We start from the raw sequence: 20,045 nt of genomic DNA, 5'->3' as shown, positions 1-20,045 counted from the left end.
GTGCGCAGCGGAGGAAGTCTTCAATTATCTCCGGAGGATCTTCGTCAAACCCGTAATTTTCCGTGACTTGAAAATTCGATTCCGCAAAGCTACAATGGCAATTTCATTGCTAAACACGTTTCCGCACGATCCTCGGAACGGTAAAAAAAAAAAAAAAAAAAATATATATATATCCGTCAATTGCGCTGTTTAATTACGGTCATTTCTTTTTCTCGCCGTCGTGCGTTTTCCTGTATTGCGTTTCATGCGATGCGCGAATTCCTCTTCATGTTACGTACATCGCGATTCAATAAAAGTGTAACGCACAGCACAAACTCGTAATTCCGCGTCCCACATAGACTGGCTGGCAACGTTTCAAAATCCATCCTTTCGTATTCTCTTTTGAAATGTGGCATTGCCGAGGATAATCATCGACGAGAGAGCTAACTTGCGAAATAAAAACAGAACTTACGCCGATAATAACGCGTACAAATGTGCGTACGGAAATTGATTGATGTATTAAGTCGTTTTGCATCGTTGGTCGGTTGCCGGTTCTCGATCGAAATGCACTTGAGCAATAAAACCGCATAAAATCCAACGGACATTACCGACCGCGAGATCTCATGCAAAATAGATATTGCCGGTGTTACCGATGGCTAGCGAACGTTGGGAAACGCCGTTTGAATAATATCCTCCTCGTCGATAATTGCCTCGATCACGAAGAAGACAGTGTTGTGTCCCCAATGAATCGTTGCGTTCATTCGGAACAGACTAATCCTTGCTGCTTGGATGCGTCACTCCGTAATTGCGCTTTGCTCTTACCGCAAAGTGTTTCGGACGTCGAAATCAACGAAAAAAAAAGAAACTCTACTTGGGGAGAGACTTGAGAAACAGACAGCGGTGCAGTAAAATACGTCTGATGATTTAAGCATATTTTCTCTGAGAACAATAATTTTCATATATAATACAATAAATTAACTTTACATAACCGAAGATAAACTTTCAGAAAAATACGATTTCGTAAAAAAATTCAATAAAATTACGTGCGCTTTCAACAACTATTTTATAAATAGCGGAGATAGAGTTAAATAAGAATCACTTAAGTCTCTCAAAATTGCGTATCGTACATATCCGGCCTAATTCGGGCTATATATTACAATATATGGCAATGGCAAGCGAAACATCCATTAGGTACATAAGTTCGCATGAACGGACGTGGCGGCTGTGCCGGGTCCAGATTCAGAGAATCTTCGCTTTCGTCGCTTAATTCTCCAATGCTAAACGTGTCCGTGAGATCTTGTTTGTGCTTTGAGGAATCTTTGGATTTCGCCGGGAAGAGAGTCATCTCGCCATCACTTCAACATATCATCAAATACGGAATACGTCATTCAAATTTCAAATATGAACAAATTTTTTTCTTACAAATAACATAATAATTAAAATATACAAAGTACACAATTAATAGAAATAATGTATTGTGTTAATATAAATAACTAGAAAACTTTTATATATGCGTGTCTAATACCTTTCGCTTTCACTGTGCCAGTATTCGACTAGAGGAAGGTGTTCCTTGTTTTTATGCGGTATAGGCAATCTTTGGATTGATATCAACCCAGAAGAACTGCTTGTATTATCATTGTCATATTTTGGAAGCTTTACGTAATCTGAGTTTCGTTGAATTCTCTTTGCTTGTTCAATACGTGTTTCTGCAAATCACAATGTAAAAATACATGCACACAATTCACGTTTTGCGATAAAACACCATAAAAATTGATTTGAATACCTAGTTTCTTTTGTAACTGTTTGGTTGTATTCCGTTGAGAAGTCTGCGTGTGATTGCTGCTGCAACTGCTGTCACTACCCTGCAAAGAAAGTAGTTACGTATAATAGATATTTTTTGCTTTGCTTGTATGCAAAGTTTGTGTGAATATTATTATTGCTCAAGCGTTATTTTTAGATAAGTTTAATAATAACTATTTGCAACTTTATCAAAACATAAGGGATTTACCAAGAATAATCTCTCATCTTCCACATGATTAACAATTTTAGGGTCACTGTCAATACCACTATCTTCCATGCTTCAAGGCATTTATAAACACACAGAAGCTTGGCTTCTTAATTCATCTAGAACAGAAAGAAAACACTTGTTAACATTATTTATTTGTGTTTTTTATTTGTATATTTTTATTGACAAGTCAAGTGAAGGCAGAATGTCATCATAAAAACTTATTAAACACAATTATAAACACAAGTATCACAATTTTTAGCACATTTAAAAAAGTGGATATTTAATAAAATAAAGTTGATAGGTTGTGTCAAATAAAAGAAAACGTGTCACTGTGCGACGCAATTTTACAAGAAATTTTGCAAGATTCGCAGATGCTAAAAATAGTGCTCATCACTCTCTGTTAGAAAACTCGACCGAAACAATACATTTTGCATTTTTCTGACAACAATATTTGTACGATTCTACACAATAATCGTCTTGCAACTTGTTGGATTGCACACGTACCGTTGTATAGTCTATTATTGATTTTCTTGGCATTGAATAACCCCAAATATGTAAGGATGGACGACGAGAAGCAAAAACCTAACACGAGTGTCTGTCAGCAATGTCAAAATATCACACATTAAAAACAATTAACGCCAGTTTAAATCACTTTGTATCCTCGATAACTTATTTATATCTCTCACATTTTATTCTCACATACCTATTAATTATACTTATTGTATTATTACACATGTTAGAGAATGAGAAATTATTAAATAAACTGTAAAATATATCTACTATAAATCTCTGTGTGTGTTATTTTCATACTTCCCAAAAAATAAAAATTTTCTATTTGCTTAAAACTCGAACATATTACTTCTACTTGAATTGATACAGACTGACATTTATTATCAGGATCTGATGGGGTGTATCCTAGGAAACCATAACAGACTTCTCAGTATTGAATGACACGTATGTAAAGGGTTGATGTTTTCATCATACATTTATCCCATATAATGTGTTTGTAGAAATTGTTAAAAAGAAGAGTAAATTGAATTTATAAAATAAAAAAGATTCACGTGAATCCACATCAGATCTTTGTGTATATATTGCTAAATACTTTGTCTCTTTGCTGTTTCTTTGCTTTGCCTTCAATTATTAACAATATTATTACCAGTAAATTCAATTATATATTAACAATATTAAAATTTAAACTGTAAGTATGCATGTATAAATGACAGTTGTCGCGGTTGTATGTAACATTTATAATATTTTGTATTTAAATCTCAAAATATGTAGAATCCATTTATAGCAGATCAACATATTGTTTTTATAACACAAATAAACAATGACACCAACAATACCCAAGAAAATGTCTCCAAAAGTGTCAGATGTGATGAGTAAAGAGGTGCGTAATAAGATACTCATTTTGAAACGAAATAGCTATGTAAAATTGCGCAAATACGTCACAGTATACATCACATTGGGTCACAAATGTTATTTCAGTTTAGTGAAGCCAAACTTAAGCATCTAAGTTCAGGTACAAAGACTCACTTATCGCGCCAAGATTTGGGTGCTGGTGACTTGGGTCCAGATTGGACGCGAGGAAAAGTTCTATTTAAACCAGAAGATCAACTGCAATTGACGGAAGCGGTGCGTTTGACTTCTTGTTTTGTCTCTTTGTTTCGAACGACTCTGCATTTTTGCGATTGTTAATTTTAGGAATTGCAAGAGGAATTTGCCAGAGTATTGACTATACAGAACACAAGGGTGCCGGACTCCTTGGTTGAATGGTCATACAAGTTACGTGAATTTGTAAGATTACCTCCTCCGCCGCATTTAATGACTCTTCTGAGCGTTACTGGCACTATAGTGTACAAAGAAGGTGCAAAAATAGAATTGGCAGGTAAAATTCTCTCTCGACAAGAGAGGAAGGATCTTTTATACGAATTAATAATTGTGTGTACATTGTATTAAATAAATGTATTAATTTCACAAAATTTGCTACGGACGTAGCTGAAGAGAAGGATGTAAGTGAGAAACCAAAGCATGACGAAGAGGAAGAAGAAAAAAAGACTGAAGACAAAGAAGAGGAAGAAGGTGCGTGAACAAATTACTGAATTGCAGTCGCACTTGAGGGAATTTCTCTTCTTTCAATTATATTTTTGATATATAAAAATTGAATAATTGAAAAAATATATTTTCTATAAGAACAGAAGAAATAGATAAGACAGTGGAGGCCGACGTTGAGCACGAGGCTGAGCCAGAACCTGAGGAAGAAGATGCGGAGAAAATAAAACCCAAAAAAATACCAAATCAATTTAATTTCTGCGAGAGAGCGGCATTGACATATCATAATCCTATGAGGGCATGTATTTTTTTTTTTGTGAGCTAAAAGGATTCAAGCACTTGTTCGTCAGATTTTGAAGATATTTTAAAGAGTATCATTGAAGTATCGACTAAAATAAGAAATATTTAAAATTAATTTTGCAGGACATGAGCACACAAACCATACCTCCGCCTACCGCAACTTTTAGCGCTAACATTTTACAGTGGACAATCTTTGATGAATATCAGGTTCTCAATTTTCTTTTAACAATTAATAAGTCGGTAACAATAAATCAAAAATGAGCAAAAACTAGTGAGAGGTTTTACCTTTATTGACAGGAAGATTACGCTCAGCAACAACGCGAAAAAGAAAAAGAGAAAAAAGTACCGTTAACACAAAAAAAGGAGGAGATAAAGAAGAAGGCGCAGATAGAATCATTGGAGCTGAATAACAGAATGCTACAAGCAGCAAAAACACTAGAACGAATGGTAAACCAAAATATTTTCGACGATATATCGCAAGGTAAACTTTTGATCTTTCTTTCGCAATACAACTTTTGATCTATCGTATGTTATCGAACATTAATAGATTATAGATATTGGGACGATCCGAGCGACGAGTTCAAGGCCGGCGAGGGCTCTTTATTACCTTTGTGGAAATTTTCTTACGAAAAGACCAAGAAACACGACATTACGGACATGTGTTTCAACACCAGATACTACGATCTCTTCGCGGTTGCTTTTGGGACACGTTAGTGTTTGATCAAATATATTTATTTATTTTGTTCTTTGCGAGTGTTCTCAGACAAACACACTTATTGTTTCAGTGTCGTTCAACACTTCAATTACAAATGGCACAGTGTGCTTATTCAGCTTGAAGAATCCGTCGTATCCAGAATGGATTTGTCCAACAGAATCCCCTGTAATGTGCCTGAACTTCAGTGTTCAACATTCCCATCTTTTGGTTATCGGTATGCAAAAACAAAGAAAACGTACAAACAAATATTTGCTTAAAACTTCAGACTATATAATCTTGCTATAAATACTTTTTAATTAAATTCTAATGTGTTAATTAATTAAATAACGATCACAAGGTACTATGGACGGAGCAGTGGCGGTTTATAACGTGATGTTACCGTCGTCCGCGCCTCAGTATAAAAGCAACGACGTTGCGCAGAAGCACGGAGGGTTGGTGTGGGAGGTCGGTTGAATCTGTCAACTTATAAAACACATTCTGCAACAATCCAAAGAGAATAATCTATGAAAAAACACTATGTAAAAATTACTCCGATTGCAGATTCGCTGGGCTCCCGACACCGAGGATGGAAACCTGACGTTTTTCAGCGTCAGCATCGACGGCAAAATAAATCATTGGGTGTTAAATCAGAACGACCTCAGCCTCACCACCGTTATGACGTTATTCCTGGATCGGCCGCCTATACCGGGACCAGATGGCACGTTGATCACGCTGAAAGGTAATTATGTCTAAGCTCGAATAATCACAAAAGACGATTAAAAAATGTTTCGTTAAAGCGTAAACAATTAAATGCAACTGTTTAGGATGCGGGACGTGCATCGCGTTTCATCCCGCTGATCAGAATGTTTTCCTAGTCGGCACGGAGGAGGGCACCATGTATAAATGTAACACGGCGTACAGTAGTATTTATATGAGAACGTATCACGAGGCGCACACCATGCCGGTATATCGAATAGTCTTCAACAAATTTAACTCCAGCATTTTCGCCAGCTGCTCCGGCGATTGGCGAATTAAGATCTGGGAAGACGAGAGACCGTGAGTCGTATCTCCTGAAAGTGTGATGTATATTATATTTGATATAAAAATGATTCTACGTCTATCTATTCTACATCTATCACATCACTGTGAACCTTACAGAGAACCTCTGTTCATGTTTGACCTGGGTGTTCCGATCGGAGACGTTCAGTGGGCGCCGTACAGCTCGACGGTGCTCGCTTGCGTGTCAAACGACGGCAAAGTCACCGTGTTCGACTTAAACGTCAACAAGTACAGACCGATTTGCAGTCAGCAGGTTGTCAGTAAGCGAAAAAACAAATTAACCCGATTGGCTTTCAACAACGTGCTGCCGTTCATAATAGTCGGCGATGACAAGTGAGTAGTGTGACGCGAATTATTCTCTACTTAATTATTTTCACGCGCATGTTGCACTATAAATTTTTCGCAGGGGTACTGTAAACACACTGAAACTGTCTCCAAATTTGCGAATAAAAGTGAAACCGACAAAGAAGCAACTGCACTTGTCGCAGACGGAATTGGAATCTATGAAATTAGAGAAACTGCTCAGTTTCGTACGCGAACCGCCGGTACTTGTTCCGCCTAAGGACGTGCGAACGGTTAACTAAGTTGGACATACAAAACGCACACATAGAGGGAGATTTTTAACCCGTTGTATGTAAACAATAGTGGTTTATTAATATTTGCTATAACAGACGAATACATATACATATATATTTTTATAAATAAATTGGCACTAATTATGCAATAGAGTTCAAAAAAGAGAATAATTCTCTTTTTATTCCATTAGCAGTTCACATCTCTAAAATTGCCGTCTGAATTCTTAAGAAACATTATATTGTAGTAATATTTCAGGTTTATTGCTCGTAATGTAACAAACTTTCGTTTTAAACTAAATATAAAATAAAATATATTATTTACATAATTGTTTCTTCTATAATTAAAACACAACTTTTAATTCTTATATGTGGAAGTCTCTTCTCCCTTTCTCGAGATTATAATTAATCTTTTATTTAGCGGAACTTGGAGATAATCGAAGATTCTCTATTATATAAATATTATTTATGAAATATTATTTTTCCGACATTCTATTGTGGATTTGTTTCAAGAGATTATTAAATGCTACAATATATCACAAATAAACTATGTTTAAAATATATGAGATTTCAATTCTCTCTCAAATTGTTAAATATTAAATATTCAGTTTTCATTTTCTCTAGCACAGAGATTAGAGTAAAATTCTCTAATATATTATCTAATATATATATATATATCTGTCCAATAATAAACAATAACTACCTTATTTGTAATAATAGAAGTATGGATATATACACTTGAAAAATGTATCTATATATATATTTGCAAATCTAATTAAAAATACGAAGTTCATTTGGCACAATATTAACAGATCGATTCATGCAAGAATGGAAGTCTGCGAATTACCCTATTCCAAATCGAATGATTCAGAGACACAGAAATAACATTCCACAATAGTTATTTGTCATTGCTTCTCATCGAAGAAGGATCCGAATAAGGCATGTAGAAATATTACAATAACAAGTCATCATGTCAGACGAATATTGCTGACAAATTGCAATTTTTGTTTAAAAGACGTCAATGTCTCACATGCATAAATAACTCCTAGTATCGATTGGATACATTTACACACAACACTGTTGTCAATTTCGATAACAATAAATACAGACTGATCTTTTTTTTTTTTTGGAAAAATGTCAGTTTTTGTGCGAAAAAATTGTTTGAACAACAATTCCGTCATGTACCTACCGCGAATGAATTCGCATTCGTATAATCAAAAATGAACTAATCGACGACAAATTTACTAGACAACTCCGGATTTTCTATTACACCTTTGAAATATTTGAGCTCTAGAAAGTCCCTAATGTTATTCGGACACGGTACTTGTCTACCAGTAAAGTCGATGCTTGACATCGGATGCAGAAAGTGTTCTGGGAAATTCCGATTCTTCAGAAACCACGCGTCCTTCGTCATCGAGCCGTTCCACGCGTAAAACGGCAACAGACTCACGTGTAAACGGTTCACTCGAGAGTACTGTACCTTGAAAAACTCGCCCTCCGTCGCCTTTTCCCAAACAAAACCGTCGTCGTCGACGACCGGCTTGCTCGTGGCTCGCATCAGCCAAGGCGATCTCGCCAGATCGTCCCGATTCAGACCGATTTGTACCTCGTAATCCCACGGTAGAATGTCGCCGTGCCTCATGGCTCCCAGTAACGACTGACCTTCCAGCCAGAATCGTATGCCAACTTCCTCCAGCTTGTCGATTACGTGATGGGTGACTTTTCTCAGTCCAGCCAGGCAACAAGGCGGTGTGTATCGATGCTGATAGATATACGACGGTACGCCGTTTATCACCGAGCCGAAACACCTCGCGGTCTCCCGCGTGCAACCGTACCACTCCACGGAACCGGAAGCCCTGGTTACTTTTTTTATTCCCAATTTTTCGAACATCGATCGCTCTCGCGCGCGATACAGCTGTTGCACCTTAACCTGCGCTTGTTGGTTTCTGTACAGCGGTTTTCCCTCGTTGAATTGATAATTTTTCAATATGTGTACCTATACGTATAAAAATACATACACAATACGAAACGCTAGAAATATTTGTGTATGTATATATGACAAACGAATCACAAACCTTTGCGCCAATAGCCGTTGTCTGGATATACAATGAGTCTGTGAAAGGCAGCAGGAAGGGATCTGACAGCTTTCTCAAAATTTTCGATTCAAGCATAGTCACATGCTTGCCTGTTACACTATCGCATTCCGTTCCTGTGACTCGCGTTACCTTCAGACTCCATTCTTTCACTCTTAAATCTAATTCAAGACAATGCAAGACAATTTTACCTACTGGTACAACAACTATTCCTAGATTTGACACTTGTGAAACAGTCTCCTGCAAAAACACAGGTGAGAATAAGTCTGTATGTTACAAACACTTACATCACACGAGAGGAATTTACCTGTACAACTTGCTTAGTCGATAATCTAGTAGCGTCAGGCAAGAATAAGACAAACTTGGTACGTATGTAGAAGAGAGGATTTCTCTCCTCGAAGGACTTGTTGAATTCAGGCTGCAAGCTGATCAGCTTGACGTTTCTCATGCTCTTGTTAGTAAAATCTAGTTCTAACGGCGGATACGGCAGCTCGTCGCATATTATCAGAATCGGTATTCCCGGAAAGGAATTCAAGACGGATCCCACCAATGACGCCACGTCGTTCTCGAAGCTCTCGAACTGTCTGATGACTATGGTGACCATGCGAGCTATTCGCCGGTGAAGCTTCTGCGGCGGTTCGTTTGTCGCAACGCTTGGCGTCAGCAGACCGAGAGTGTTCTGCGCCGTGAACAACCGCCATATCCTGTGCCAGACGATGATGTTGCCTAACAGCGCGAGCACCAGGACCACTCTGATGATTTTGAGGCGCATTATTGCGGCGCGCCAAGCGGTTTCATGTTATGTCATCGATGTAACCGCCGCATCTCACTCCGACGTGCTCGAGCTCCGGCGAACGTGCGTCAACTCGTCGAAAGACGTTATTGGCGCAACGAGACGATGATTCGCCATGTTAAACTCACGTACGGGTCATCTCGTTCAATTAAACGAGATCTCACGCACATACAAGATGATTGAATGCTTCAATTAAGTTTTATTCCTCTACGTAGGCGGACGAACGCCCACGAGTCGTTCGAGTGCTATTTTGAGGTTAAGCGATCGAGGTTAATCTAGATTTCTGCGTTGCGAAGTGAATTGTGTATCAAAAACAGAAACTCGAGAACGGCCACGGGCGTGTTTCGCGCGTTCCCATCGACAAGCGCCAGAATGTCCACGTTTTGTGCAAACGAACTACACGAATCGATCCATTAAAAAAAAAAGTCTTACTAAAGAAAAGTCTTAAATTACCTGTTCCAGGACGTGTTCCCGCCTTTGAATGCCGCGATATCACAACCACGCTTTGTGCGTATCACACATTCAAATCAATTCACCGAGTAAAGATGCGAACTTTTGATTTGGTTCTCTGTTCTGTGAAGTGTGCGGCGCTTTACCGCGCACGCGTCGACTCGCGATGTTTCGATTATCGATTATCGATGATTAGACACTGTCGGAAGCTCCAGAATCCGAGTCCACCAGTGCCACGCGCTCGTTAAGATTCTGAAAATTCGAATTGGGGAGATTTAAATGAGAAATCGCAGAACGCAAAGAATAACAGAAATTTTTACGGAAGCATCAGACAGGTTATGTGTATACGTACTTGTTCGGCATAGATGCGTCTACTCTGTAGAGCATTATTCCTCATCAAAACGAAAGGCTCGGTCAGATTCCTCGTAGCCATTTTTTTTAGCAGTTACGTTTCTCTTATCACAACGCAAAACATACAACCTGTCGTCGTCATTTCATCCCTCCTTTTCCTGAGCCGCGTCGCCGCAACGCGCTGGATCAGCTGTCATCTTGAAACAGCTGATCGACAGATTTGTCGGTTAGTGTTCAGGATGACCGTTCAGAAACGCTGGTACCACATACGTTTTTCTCATTATTTTATTATATTATTTCAAGTATGAACTTTATATCCGTATTGTTGCATAGAATTGAAGTTTAAATGTGGATCTAAAAAAAAAAAAAGACAAAAGGAATGACAACAGCACACGGTGTTCCCAGGCGGTCACCCATCCAAGTACTAACCGCGCTCAACGTTGCTTGACTTCAGTGATCAGACGAGAACTGGTACTTTCAACGTGATATGGCCGTTGCCAGTGAAACTTAATCAATGTAAAAAATATAAGTGCTGATCGCGCGCGAAAGAAACTTTTTTAATTTCTATTTTTTTTAAATTTTACAAAAAAATCATATGAGTTACATAACTATGTGTTTATTAATTATTAAAAAAANNANCNAAANAAATGGCAACAGCACACGGTGTTCCCAGGCGGTCACCCATCCAAGTACTAACCGCGCTCAACGTTGCTTGACTTCAGTGATCAGACGAGAACTGGTACTTTCAACGTGATATGACCGTTGCCGGTAAAATTTGATCAATGTAAAAACATAAGCGTCGATCGCGCTTGAATATATATGTAGTATTTTTAAGAAAATAAAATAAAATTTATAAAGCACAGAGCAGCAAATGATGATGTAAAAGGAGATGATATTTGACTTCACGAATTCTGATGTTGCTCGCTAAAATAAGATTCTTTTCTTGACTATCACATCTTTTCTGGTATATCACATTTATGTTGTACGAAAAGTTGCAATGGTTTTTCTTATCCTTTTCCGTTTTCCTTTCTCATCTTCTCATCGCGATATCTGTCATTTTAAATTTCAAAAAAAATCAAATTCACGTTCTCGAATATACTCACACATTTAAAGAAAGTGACCATTTAAACTCGTGCACATAGCACAGAATAGAACCGCACGCTGCGGACATAGCGCACCGACATGTCGCTCGTGGACTGGCTGCGTAGTTTCAATGCGTACCACCCGTGGACATGCGCTAGTTTACGAGGCGGAAAAGTGATTACACATTCTCTTAAGCCCGTTCTACATTGATCGCAAGCACAAATGCACGATATAGATCTCGTAGAATTGACCAATCACGCTGGTCAATTGGCTGATTTGATCAATACGATTAGTCAATTCTACCAGACCTGTTCCTTGCGTTTGCGCTTGCGATCAATGTAGAATAGGCTTCATGGACCTGGCCGCTCTCAGGCTTCTCTCTGGTTACCATCGTGCACCACCCCATGGCCGTAGCGTTGGTTTACAGGGCGGAAAAGCTGTTAAAGTTTTCTGGCCATGTTCTGGCCGCTCTCACTCCTCTCTTTGTTTGATATATACACTCAACGGTAAATTTGCATACTAAAGACGATTCCTTCAACCGATTTCAAAAGTTTGAGCAACTCTAAAATGATTTTCTTTTTTTATCAAATTAATTAAATGATAAACATTAAGTAAACAATTTATTTAGTTTGTACGCGCAAGATTGATAATATTCACGTAAGGTTTGAGACAGCGTACGTTTTGGTAGTTCAAGAAATATTTTTAGTAACATTGATAGTAAATTTGTAGTTTACTTTTCCGAATACGTTTCTTTACTCGCGTGAGAGATATATAATAAACATAATATACTGTGACAATATACTAGTTTAATATTCCGTTCAAGTTATACTAAAAAGAATGAATATAAAAATTTTGTTTCGCTGTTCGCATTTCAGCAACGGTTCCTACTTCACGCGCGATCGACGCTTATGTTTTTACATTGATCAAATTTTGTCGGCAACGGTCATATCACGTTGAAAGTACCAGTTCTCGTCTGATCACTGAAGTCAAGCAACGTTGAGCGCGGTTAGTACTTGGATGGGTGACCGCCTGGGAACACCGTGTGCTGTTGCCATTTCTTTTGGTTATTTTTTTAATAATTAATAAACACATAGTTATGTGTGTGTAACTTGTTTCATTTTTTTGTAAAATTTAAAAAAACAGTAGAAATAAAAAAATTTTCTTTTGCGCGCGATCAGCACTTATATGTTTTACATTGACAGAATTTTACCGGCAACGGCCATATCACGTTGAACATACCAGTTCTCGTCTGATCACTGAAGTCAAGCAACGTTGAGCGCGGTTAGTACTTGGATGGGTGACCGCCTGGGAACACCGTGTGCTGTTGNCATTCNTTTTGTCTTTTTTTTTTTTTAGATCCACATTTAAACTTCAATTCTATGCTACAATACGGATATAAAGTTCATACTTGAAATAATATAATAAAATAATGAGAAAAACGTATGTGGTACCAGCGTTTCTGAACGGTCATCCTGAACACTAACCGACAAATCTGTCGATCAGCTGTTTCAAGATGACAGCTGATCCAGCGCGTTGCGGCGACGCGGCTCAGGAAAAGGAGGGATGAAATGACGACGACAGGTTGTATGTTTTGCGTTGTGATAAGAGAAACGTAACTGCTAAAAAAATGGCTACGAGGAATCTGACCGAGCCTTTCGTTTTGATGAGGAATAATGCTCTACAGAGTAGACGCATCTATGCCGAACAAGTACGTATACACATAACCTGTCTGATGCTTCCGTAAAAACTTCTGTTATTCTTTGCATTCTGCGATTTCTCATTTAAATCTCCCCAATCCGAATTTTCAGAATCTTAACGAGCGCGTGGCACTGGTGGACTCGGATTCTGGAGCTTCCGACAGTGTCGAGCTCACAGGTGTCAGAACGGACAGTAGCGCGCCGCCTGCTTGGGCGGATGCCTTGGAAGAGGCACAATACATCCTGAGCAGATTACGAGTGAAAATTGATACTCTGGTCGAGCTGCATTCTAAGCAGCTCACCAGACCTACCTTGGACGACAAGTCTCAGGTTTGTTTGAATTCCTGGGACCTGTCACTTGTTAAATACATCACTAGCTGGATTTTGAAAAACTGTTCTACAAGTGTTGTTTATCGTTAAAAAGAAAATGTATCAATCAAGTAAGATATTTGTCCCACAAAATAACTGAACGAGAGATTTTAAAATATGCCTGTAATCATCACTCGCAGGAAGAACGACAAATGGAACAACTAACTCGAGAAATTGGACGTTCGTTTTCCAATGGCTATAGACAAGTACAAACAATCAAGTCGGCTGGCAGACACGAAAGCAAACCTGCGGAACGTCGACTAGCCGCCAGTGCAGTAATGGCCCTTTCGACTGCTTTGCAGGAATTGGGTCTTCGGTATAGGCAAGCACAGAATCATTACCTCACACGTATGTTCTCACATAGATTGAAAAGAACGAGTAACAAAAATACACTCATGTGTGTGTGTGTGAGCTCTACATTTATATTCAATCATAATAAATTTTTATAGAGATGAAATCGAGAGAAGAGAGAAACAGTCAGTTCTTCGCGGAAGACCAATCTCTTTTGGATAACATAGCAACAGATTCTTGGGTAACAGAATCGAATGAAGCGACTAACAATTACTGGCAGAGAAGCGAGCAGAGACAAGACTCGGTTTTGTTGCAATTGGAGGAACCTGAAGATAGAATGAAATTAGCTCTAGAGAGAGAAGAGCAAATTGGAAGTATAGTCCAGAGTATAGCAGACTTAAAACATATTTTCAAGGTGAGTTGATACAAATGCAAAATCATATTTTTTGTACAATTATATACGTATATATAAAATATTATATTATTTCACAATTTACATAAATGACTAAGTGTACAATTTTTTCTTTTGCACGTAGGATCTTGCAGTGATGGTGCAGGATCAGGGTACTATTTTAGATCGAATTGATTATAACATCGAGCAGACACAGGTACAGGTGCAGGAAGGTTACAAACAATTAAAGAAAGCCGATTCTTACCAAAGGGCTAATAAAAAACTGTACTGCATCGTGATTCTCGCGGCAGCTGTCATATTACTTAGTTTCTTGTTCATTATATTTAAGCTGTAGGGTAAAAACTATATAATTGGACACACAAATATAAATACGGTTCTCGGGAAGCGTAGACTTCGAATAGGAATAATAATACGGCCGCAAGAGACATCCGAGCATTTTAATATAAATATAAATATAAAATAAATATAAAAAATATCGATATAAATTTTTTAATTAAAATTTTGTCATTTATATTCGGCTAAAATATTTACAATGGCTCTTTGCTGTTTCCAAGGTCGTATTATTGTTCTTGTTTTCAGAACTTAAACTTGTTGCCATTTATCGTGTTCCATAAAATTTTAAAACGTCTATATGAAAATCTGTTATATAGTAATATGGGAAGAAAAGTATTTTTTAAAACAGTACGTGCGCAAGTTTTCTCTCGAAGTGATACACGTAAAGAAAAAAAAACATTCGTAAGATTTGCATATACATTTGATGCATCTGTTAATAAATTAGTTCAACACACCAGTTATTTAATTATCACTGTGGCATTAATCTTCTAATTTTGAAACTTGTTCACAGTACATGAAAGTTTCAGTTCTTGTGTAATACGTGTATATATTAAATATCATTATATAAATATACAAATACAACAAACTTATTTATTTCATACGACTGTATATTTTTATATAGGCACAGAGAAGTAGTAAATTATTTTTATTTAAAAATGTAATCGCGATAGAACAAGTATTGCAGCAAGACCTTATATATCCGTACCGAACTTTTCTTATAACTCCAAAAGTATCCAATTGTTATTCAAATAAGATCGTTCTCTAATAATAATAAAAAAAAAAAAGTGCTGCTTATATTTTATTTGTATTTATACATATGTAATAAATTTTGATATTTATCTGTAACACATATGTGACCATTTTTAAGAAAGACTTTTTATAGTGTTTTAATATTTTTCTTTAATAAAGTAATTATATAATTCTGTTTATATATGTGTGTGTGTATGTGTGTATACAAAACCAAATGTAATATACTCAATATCTGTTTTATTTCGTCTTTTTACTTTTTTTTTTTTTTTTTTTACTGCAATTTCTTGAACATTACAATTTCTATCACAGATTGCGCATGTTAAGTAATTTTCTTATCTATATACGTACGTTTCATCCCTGTAAACATTATTTAACTAATGTTTCTATCAATAAAACTTCTAAAAATCTCACGTATTATGTCACTATTACTATATAAAATGTTATAAATTGTGTTCCAATTCTTTCTTATGTACAATATATTTTACTTTACAGGTATGTGTATCTCATGTTTGTTGTAACACGCGTTATACGTTATGTCCAATGCATTAGGCTTACTGTTATAATACATGTGTTGAGATATATCATAAAGTTTTGCGCAACGAATGTGTTTGATGATATAACACATAAAAGAAGTTCTTAATTTTTGTATCGTTAAAAGATCCAATATAAAAATGTCCATGTAATTTAAAACGTGATAAAAATATTAAAAATCGTCGCATTTCACACGCATGTTGAGATTAAAGAAATCTGACAATATTATTCCGACAATAAAATCGCAAATTATATATAAATAACAATCATTATTTCTACTTACAAGTGAACATAAGTAATAAAAAATGTTTCGTGGAAACAGTTTGTACTCTAGGAAGGTATGTTATTATATATAATACATTATATATGTTGATATATAATACATTATATGTGATGTTTATGTTGATAATGAAGCGTATTCCGCTAAAGTAATCACAGCTTATTAGTATATAAGAGATGCAGAGGTATATTATGGCGGAGTAGAGATACTACGTTAAAAATACATTCGATAAGTATTAAGATGGTCTTTGATGGACTTATTTAATTAACAAACTTCTACAAAAAAAAAATCATTTTTTGTTATCTATCTTGTGTGTGTTAAAGTGAAAAAATGACAAATGCATTTGCCGATAATGCAACAAGTGAAAAAGTTTTATAAATGACAAAAACAATTATGCAATATATTAGAACAAAATGATACCTATTACATATAGGTGTTATTATCAATAAAGAACTTACTTAATCTTCGTTAAGTTAATTCTTAATTAAATGGAATGTTAAAAAGCTCAAAACGCAATTTTAAAACACAATGAATCTGACGTAGCATTTGAATTGTCATCTTCTTTTCCACATGCGATTTTATTGTTTGAAAACACAGAGACTGAGCAATCTCTCGCCGTTCTTCGCTTCTCGTTGAAGAAAATACTTCAAAACAATTAAATAGTTTGGATTTATGTATATACATAAATGTGAACTTATGTACGCTCAAGAAAAATATAAGTTTTCTCTTGTCGCATGGATTGCGCGTGAGAAAAAGAAATATAAAAATAATATCAATAGTGCAAATTGTACAAACAGATTTTTGCAGCAAGTTCTTTCGTATAAATATTAAGAATTAAACGATTGATCTTTCAATGCAAATTGAGCAAGGGAGAAATCATACGATTCCGTTTTGTCGATACATCTCTATGTAAACCAAAGTTCGCTAAGACACAATTGGCTTGTGGGAGTGACTGTCAGATCTCTGTAGAGTGTTCAAAATATTGAAAAAAATTACAAACGCGCCACCCAAGATAAAGCGAACAAAATTGTCGCCGACTAGAGGTCCTATCGCGTAAAGTCCTTTTGCTGGCGCTTTTACCACTTCGTACGTGTAATTATCGACTTTGATCGGATTCGATTTACCATCGATCGGTTTGTCTTCATCACAACCCAGACCTACGCCGTTGTTTTTCAAGAATGACAGCTCCGGTTTGTACCCTAGAATAACAAATGTTTATATCCTATTTAATATTCAACCAATTAGTGACAAATTTATGCATATTGCTTGTAATATATGTACGTTAAATATTTACCGATAAGAATAACCGCTAAGGACACTTGAAACACGTGCAGCACGCCGTGTGGATCGGACAGGACGACCGTTCCTACCGAGTTTCTATCACCGTCGTTCCTATTGAAACTGACCAGTTTATAACCCGGCAGTGACTGATATAAAGGATAATTTATTCCTCCGTCCGCCATCATTTCGTAAACTTTGTGATATTCCGGATATACGGAATCCGGTAAAGACTGCAGGCGATCGTAGGAAGTAGTCACCCTTTCAGCCCTCGCCTTGTCCCAATCGAGCGGAGAACTGCGAAACGCGTGCAGCACGCGTATGTTGCGACAACGCGCCGCTATAATCGCGTCGGCTGCGCTAAGACCAGCTCCGACTACCAGCACAGGTGGTGTGGCTTCATCACTCGACTCCTCGCCTGCGGTCAATGGATTTTCTCTCAAGTGAGTCATATCCAAATATTTTATCTTTACTTTTTAATCTCGCATGTTTTTTCACATACCTTGTTCATTAATCAGATCTAATAATTTGGTTTCCAGATCTTTCAGATTGTGTATCACCCAATCGGAATTTGAATCCTCTCCCAGCACACCTAGACGGTTCGATAAGTCGGTCGTGCCAGTCGCGAGAACCACTTTTTTACATCGATATTGAAATCGATCTCCGTTATCGTTCTTTACGTACACGACCCAATTGTATCCTTTCTTGCAATCGCGTGATTCAATTGAAGTGACTGTGGTCCCGCTGCAACAAAAGTGTTTTTGTGAAAAATTTGTGTTCGACGCCGATAACGAATTTTGTATGCATCGCGTATGAATTCGTTTCGTACCATCGGAAGTATTGCGTCAAATTCTTTCTGTGCACGTAATCTTTGTAATAAGCAGCTACGGTACCCACTGGAACTCGACTGGACGTCTTGTGAACGCTCAGTGTTTCCTGCTGCGCGTCTTTATCCGCGGCCGAAGTCGATCTTTCCAACTGCTCAGCCTGGACGAGTTTTTCCCAGTCTCTCAGATCCAAATCGGGAAGAGACATCCACCGGCTCAGACTGAGAGTCAAGACATCAGGATCCATGTACTAGAAATAACAAATAAAAAAAAAAAAGATGAAAACTTGCTTAATTGAATAACGAGTTTTGAGCTGCTTGTAGCGCGCTAAATTTATTAAACGCGAACACACAAGAGACTTGAAAACAAAACAACATACCTGCCATGAGCCACCAGGTTGACCTTTGCCGAGAACAACGTGGTCTATCACCCTATGTTCGGGATCTCCTTCGGCGGGCCACCATTTCAAAAGCGACGGTACATCCAAACCGGCGTCTACGCTCGGATGCTGCAACTGATCCATTAGAAGAGATATTGGTCGAACGGAGCCTCTACCTTCTATACCGGCGGACAGGCATTCGAGTTTGTAGCGCGTGCCGTGTGCCAGTCCGCTTTCCCGCGTTTTGCCGCACTGATGCTGCTTGTTTGCGGTCAGGTCGGTGTTGGTGGCGTCTCCGTCCGGCGCGTCTCCGCCGCGCTCCTTGCCGATTCCGTAGCAGAACCGCAATCGCGCGGTTAGCATATCGTCGGTCGGGTGAGGTTCGCCAGTGTAGTAAGGCCAGTTTCCGGCGAGCATGTATGATAAGCATATTCCACTGGGGCCATTTCCTAAAAATAAAAAATAAGTTTCTTTTCAAGTTTTACTATTTTACTATTTTAATTAACACATTACTTTATTTAATTTTATATAATTAATTAATTTAATATTGTTCTATTATTTATTATATAATATTCAATTATTTTAATTTTGTTTTAGATTTTTAAGTAACAAAGTTGAATTACGCGAAAGCTCTTCGATGCTGTATCTTGTAGTTTTGTTTAACTGTCGAGATATTAAATGATTTTCAAGAGGACTCGAAAATTCTTGAAAAGAGATAAATCCCGTGCTTACCTATGATGACAACATCCTTATACATGATCTCAAGCGAATCCGACCTGGTGCACTTCTGCATTTTTCTCCCGATACAAATGTTCGTGTAGGAACTAATTCACTCGGATCTTTCACGTACGTTTGTTCGAGCGCGCTAAAAAGAACAAAATATTAAATAGTTCGTTGCAAAAAAAAAAAAAAAAAAGAATTGCGTAACGTCACGTGTACATGACATTTTACATCGGCGCGTAATTACAGCGTAATTACACAATTATTGTAACGACGTCCTCTCTCATTTTTCTGCGAGTAACTTCTAATCGCGTCGGAAATTTTTTTTGTCCTTGCGAGACTGGCAAAATTGTGTCTCGTATGTACAATCGCTCGTTGCAACGCAGCAACATTCACCTCTTTTTCTCGCGCGCAACAGACATTAACTACAATTCCACGTAATTCCGCGGAAAAACGTCATTACCTCGATATTCCGTTAACGTCTCTGCGCACGAAGTCGCGTCCAAACGAGTTGTCTTGACACCTGAAGATGCAACTTCTGCGCAAAGACATTAACGATATCGAATGTTTGCGTACGAAGAAATACTTAAATCGCGCGACTCATAAATTTAATCCGACGCGCTCAGACACGTGTAAATAAAAATTAAAAAAAAAAAAAAAAAAAAAAGTGCGCGAAAAAAAAAAAAACAGAAAAGAATTGCAACTTCAGCGTGACATGTTTCCCTCGCGATTGTAATATATATA

The 20,045-nt window shown here is 37.4% G+C and overlaps 5 protein-coding genes across 11 annotated transcripts in view; 2 read left to right on the top strand and 3 right to left on the bottom strand.

The window, feature by feature from the left end:
• Positions 1–700: 700 nt before the first annotated feature.
• Positions 701–3,759, bottom strand: LOC109853610. Of its 4 annotated transcripts, XM_020425892.1 has the most exons (6): positions 2,691–2,725; positions 2,492–2,582; positions 1,988–2,103; positions 1,763–1,841; positions 1,505–1,685; positions 701–1,334 (listed from the first exon to the last, which is right to left on the bottom strand). In XM_020425892.1, the coding sequence occupies exons 3-6, from the start codon at positions 2,054–2,056 to the stop codon at positions 1,133–1,135; spliced, it is 531 nt and encodes a 176-aa protein (XP_020281481.1). In that variant the 5' UTR covers positions 2,057–2,103; positions 2,492–2,582; positions 2,691–2,725; the 3' UTR covers positions 701–1,132. The 4 variants fall into 4 exon arrangements, with proteins under 4 accessions (XP_020281481.1, XP_020281483.1, XP_020281480.1 ...); XM_020425894.1 differs by lacking the exons at positions 2,492–2,582; positions 2,691–2,725 and adding an exon at positions 3,524–3,759; XM_020425891.1 differs by lacking the exon at positions 2,691–2,725 and having other exon boundaries at positions 2,492–2,589.
• LOC109853608 (dynein intermediate chain 2, ciliary) lies at positions 3,153–7,118 on the top strand. 2 transcript variants are annotated; one of them, XM_020425889.1, is made up of 15 exons: positions 3,153–3,185; positions 3,269–3,377; positions 3,476–3,622; positions 3,692–3,875; positions 3,986–4,069; positions 4,186–4,337; positions 4,463–4,546; positions 4,637–4,820; positions 4,887–5,048; positions 5,125–5,268; positions 5,392–5,498; positions 5,595–5,772; positions 5,858–6,089; positions 6,192–6,425; positions 6,499–7,118. In XM_020425889.1, the coding sequence occupies exons 2-15, from the start codon at positions 3,318–3,320 to the stop codon at positions 6,674–6,676; spliced, it is 2,130 nt and encodes a 709-aa protein (XP_020281478.1). In that variant the 5' UTR covers positions 3,153–3,185; positions 3,269–3,317; the 3' UTR covers positions 6,677–7,118. The 2 variants fall into 2 exon arrangements, with proteins under 2 accessions (XP_020281478.1, XP_020281477.1); XM_020425888.1 differs by lacking the exon at positions 3,153–3,185 and having other exon boundaries at positions 3,203–3,377.
• Positions 7,119–7,261: 143 nt separating this feature from the next.
• LOC109853609 (fukutin-related protein) lies at positions 7,262–10,810 on the bottom strand. Its single transcript, XM_020425890.1, has 5 exons — positions 10,353–10,810; positions 10,004–10,252; positions 9,065–9,946; positions 8,740–8,997; positions 7,262–8,660 (listed from the first exon to the last, which is right to left on the bottom strand). Exons 3-5 carry the CDS (start codon positions 9,527–9,529, stop codon positions 7,890–7,892), a joined length of 1,494 nt encoding a protein of 497 aa, XP_020281479.1. The 5' UTR covers positions 9,530–9,946; positions 10,004–10,252; positions 10,353–10,810; the 3' UTR covers positions 7,262–7,889.
• Positions 10,811–12,756: 1,946 nt separating this feature from the next.
• On the top strand, positions 12,757–15,145 carry LOC109853593 (syntaxin-16). The gene is made up of 5 exons (XM_020425859.1): positions 12,757–13,142; positions 13,243–13,461; positions 13,641–13,848; positions 13,950–14,206; positions 14,328–15,145. The coding sequence occupies exons 1-5, from the start codon at positions 13,062–13,064 to the stop codon at positions 14,535–14,537; spliced, it is 975 nt and encodes a 324-aa protein (XP_020281448.1). The 5' UTR covers positions 12,757–13,061; the 3' UTR covers positions 14,538–15,145.
• Positions 15,146–15,540: 395 nt separating this feature from the next.
• The window catches only part of LOC109853591 (oxidative stress-induced growth inhibitor 2-like), a 19,512-nt gene continuing 15,007 nt past the window's right edge, over positions 15,541–20,045 (bottom strand). For all 3 annotated transcript variants that reach the window (XM_020425858.1, XM_020425856.1, XM_020425857.1), the window contains exons 2-7: positions 19,314–19,446; positions 18,582–19,030; positions 18,205–18,452; positions 17,878–18,119; positions 17,392–17,793; positions 15,541–17,296 (exon numbers count right to left, since the gene is read on the bottom strand). In XM_020425858.1, the coding sequence (XP_020281447.1) occupies positions 17,022–17,296; positions 17,392–17,793; positions 17,878–18,119; positions 18,205–18,452; positions 18,582–19,030; positions 19,314–19,374 (1,677 nt within the window). In that variant the 5' untranslated portion in view covers positions 19,375–19,446 and the 3' untranslated portion in view covers positions 15,541–17,021. The remainder of the gene's footprint in view (positions 17,297–17,391; positions 17,794–17,877; positions 18,120–18,204; positions 18,453–18,581; positions 19,031–19,313; positions 19,447–20,045) is intronic.

The sequence above is a fragment of the Pseudomyrmex gracilis genome, unplaced genomic scaffold (assembly GCF_002006095.1).
Source record: "Pseudomyrmex gracilis isolate BER0280 unplaced genomic scaffold, ASM200609v1 scaffold_51, whole genome shotgun sequence".
Lineage (NCBI taxonomy): Eukaryota > Metazoa > Arthropoda > Insecta > Hymenoptera > Formicidae > Pseudomyrmex > Pseudomyrmex gracilis.
Note: the sequence above shows the minus strand (reverse complement) of the source record. Positions and strands in the feature narration are given on the sequence as shown.